A 3,543-nucleotide genomic window follows, 5' to 3' on the forward strand; every position below is an offset into this window, starting at 1 on the left:
GTTGACATAACTTATGCTATTTCTAGTAGTATTAAACACTTTCATTCTGTCATGGGAACTTTCTCACCCATGTGTTATTATTTCATTTTTAATTTTAGTCATTGTATGTATTCATGTTTGAATAAGTAATTAATGCATACAAAATGTTAAAGGCACAGAAGAATACATGATGTAAATTTAGTTTTCCTCTCATTTCTCACTTCAACTATTCAGGTCCATTCCTTTTGTGACCATGGATACTAGTTTATTTTGCATTTTTCCAGAGGTGTGGATAACATATGCATATATTCATTACTTTTTAAATTCAGTGCTAATAACTGTACATACTTTCTGCATCTTTTTTTCCCACTTGTGATACATCTTTAAGACTTTCTCATATTAGTACAAACAGAACTTCCCATTTCATTTTAGTGACTGTAGAGTATTCTTTTGTAAATATGTCCCAAGATTTGCCTTATCAGTACCTGACAGAGGGACTTCAAAATTGATTTCAGTCTTCTGACTTTACAATAATCCTACCACAAATATACTATCTCACATACCATTTTAAACTTAGGTAAATGAATCTATCAGATAAATTCTTAAATGTGGAATTGCTATGTCAAAAGTGTGTGCATTTGATTTTTGATAGATAACTGCAACAGTTCACACTCTCACTAGCAAATAAGAGATACTGTCATACCCAAAGTTTTGTCGTACCCAAACCCTTGCCAGCTCAAGTGTCTGTCAAAGCTGTTCTTCTTTGCCCGTCACTGAAGTGAAACAAGAACCTCATCAGTTTAGTTTGCATAACATTTATTATCAGTAAAGTTAAACATTTTGATTCTCATATTTCTGCCTATTTAAAAAATGTGGTTGGTGCTCTCTTCTCATTGATTAACAAGCTCATTTTAACAAATTATCTCCACAACTGTAATATGAATTGAAAATGTTTTCTTCATCTTGCCATTTGTCTTTTTGTTTTACTTAAATCTTTTCTATGAATAATTTCTTTATCAATTAACTTGTTTCCCATTTCTTTAATTAATTCCATCAAAATTAAGTTGGTGTTTGGATGTCAGGCCCTGATATTCTTTGATAATTGATATTTATTTTACTTTTTATTTTTATTTATTTTTATCATAATTGGCCAGCATTTATTTATTGAACTCTTATAGGTACAAGCTTTCGCACAAGCCCTCCTTAACTGTTTTTTTTTTACGTGTTTTTAAACATGGAAGTCTATTATTTCTTTTTTCTTTTACTTTTTCCTTTTTTAAAAATTAATTGAAACACAATGAATTGTACAAATATGTGGGGTACGGTACTGAATATCAATAGCTGTGTGCAATATGTGATGCTCAAATCAGAATAAGCAGTATATTCAACATTACACAATGTAATCGTTTTTTGTGAAACTTCAATGACACATATACTTTAAACATGAGTCACAGTGTTAAACCATTAAAACAAACAAATCCTTATTTTGCAATTTCCTTACCAGGAATTCTCAGCCTATTTAACATGTGAGCTGAGACATTTCAGACCTTTACCCACTAGCTTAGCAGCCACAGGCAACACTAGCTTAGCAGCCGCAGGCAGTACTGTAGTGATAAGGTTACCAACCATATCGAGGACATTTGAAACCACACAGGGTTCTTTAGTTGATTCAATCTTTTGTTTTAGTTGGTTTATCTCTTTATTTAACTCCTCGGATTTCTTTTTAAATCCTTCAGTAAGCAGTTCTTCTTGGACCTATAAAAGGGGGAGAGTCCACTTTTGAAAACCCCAGACTATTAAGAATCAGAGTTTTGTATTTAACAACTTGGGCAGTTAAGCATGTGTGTCCATTTCTTTACCACCTAAGAGCACTCTTTGATGAGTTTGTCCAATATTTCTTATGCTTGCACTTGAATAATGGCAGTATCCAAGGTTTATCGCTTTGTGAGGTTCCCTCTGCACTCTCTCACTTGGGGTGAGGACGAGTTTTGTTACAGCACAAAGAATGCCCTTTAGGAGGGAATGCAGGTTGGATTCTAATTAATTCTTCATTCCACAGGGGTAGCATGGCCATGCTTCTCTAACAAATGAAGGGAACAGCTGAGCCTGCATAGAACACTGGTTATAAAGCTCCGGGTTGGGACAAAGAATTTATTTTACTCTAGTTGTATAGGATGAATCAGACATATATAAAAACAAATGGATCAGATTCAGAGCTTTCACCATCCCCCATTTCATATCAGGCCAAATATGATATTTTTAGAACAGACGGATCTACTTCAGGTCTTTCTGATGGTTGTGCCCAGAATCCTAATGTCCTATTTGACTAGTAAACTAAGGTTCTATTTAGTGGTACATAATGATACTATCCTATAATCACAGCAAATAGCAGCCCAGCATCCTGGGAGATGTCATTTGTACCCTCAAAAGCCTAATACTACAGAGGGGCTGGTATCTTATAGATTTATAGGCCTCAGTAGGATCCAGATGTATTGGAGATTTCAGTGAAACATCCTTTTAGTTTTCTCTCTAGAAAGATGACTGTGCTTAAAGTTTTGGTGCTTTTCTTCCTGAGGAACCAGGACACTGTCCATCAGACACTGTCCATCAGGCACCACCCAGCCCCATCCAGACTCACCTTCAGCTTGTGCTCCAGCATCCTTTCCTGCTCTCTCAGAAGGTTTGCCCTTTCCCGCTCCATCTTCTCCTCCAGTTGGGCCATGTTCTCCTGGAAGCTTCTCTCTTGAGCCTCCATCATTTGCTGCTGCTCCTTCTGTTTCTGTCTGAGCAGCTCCTGCTCCTTCTCAGCTGCCTCCTTCTTGGCCCGCTCAGCTGTTCCACAAAGGTTTTAGAGAGGGAGGAAAACAAGTCAGGCCTGAGTCCTGCCCTCCTGAGCTCAGAACAAACCGAGTTTTAAAAATGCTGGGAGGTAGGGGGATAGGGAATCTCTGAATTTTCCCACCACATACACCAGCAAAAGGAATTTCAGAATGTGATGGAAAGGCACTGATTTGCTGGAGGTGCAACCCCACTCCCCTGGTTATTTTCAGATTTAGCAGAGCATGTGCTTCATAATAGGAGAAGCTCTTGTTTCAGGAAAAGCTTCCTGTCTGATCAATAAGAGAGCACTGCAGGGACACACCTCCCCTCTGAGAGCTGAGCCCTCCTGCTCCTGTACCTGCTGTGACCTTCTCTCCATCAGTGAGGGCTTTGTCTGACTGCAGGATGGATGTCTCTGTAGCTACCTGAGACTGCAGGAAGTTCTGGAGGACTTCATTTGCCTGAGGAACCAAAAAGGAGCAAAGACATGTCAGGCAGTAAAGATCTAGTCCTCTGTTGAGGAAATTATTTTTCAATAAAACCACAAAAATGACCATGTAAGTTTTGTATCCTGCTCAGGATCCCACAGTAGTTCTTTTCCTTCTGTGGCCACCACAAAATGCCCAAGCTGTTTGGCAAGATATGAAAACCCTGTATAGCAGCCTCCTCTCCCAGTGATGCTGCCCACTCCCTTCCCCAGGTTGCAGCAGCCAGATTTATGTGCGATTGTACAAACACATCCTC

The 3,543-nt window shown here is 38.5% G+C and overlaps 1 protein-coding gene across 1 annotated transcript; it reads right to left on the reverse strand.

The window, feature by feature from the left end:
- Positions 1-1,532: 1,532 nt before the first annotated feature.
- LOC103584330 (guanylate-binding protein 4-like) lies at positions 1,533-3,260 on the reverse strand (the record flags this gene model as incomplete). The annotated part of the gene is made up of 3 exons (XM_008565382.1): positions 1,533-1,734; positions 2,618-2,811; positions 3,158-3,260. Coding segments are annotated over 3 exons (499 nt in total), but the record flags the coding sequence as incomplete, so codon positions are not given.
- Between the last annotated feature and the right edge of the window lie 283 nt (positions 3,261-3,543).

The sequence above is a fragment of the Galeopterus variegatus genome, unplaced genomic scaffold, assembly GCF_000696425.1.
Source record: "Galeopterus variegatus unplaced genomic scaffold, G_variegatus-3.0.2 Scaffold50387, whole genome shotgun sequence".
Lineage (NCBI taxonomy): Eukaryota > Metazoa > Chordata > Mammalia > Dermoptera > Cynocephalidae > Galeopterus > Galeopterus variegatus.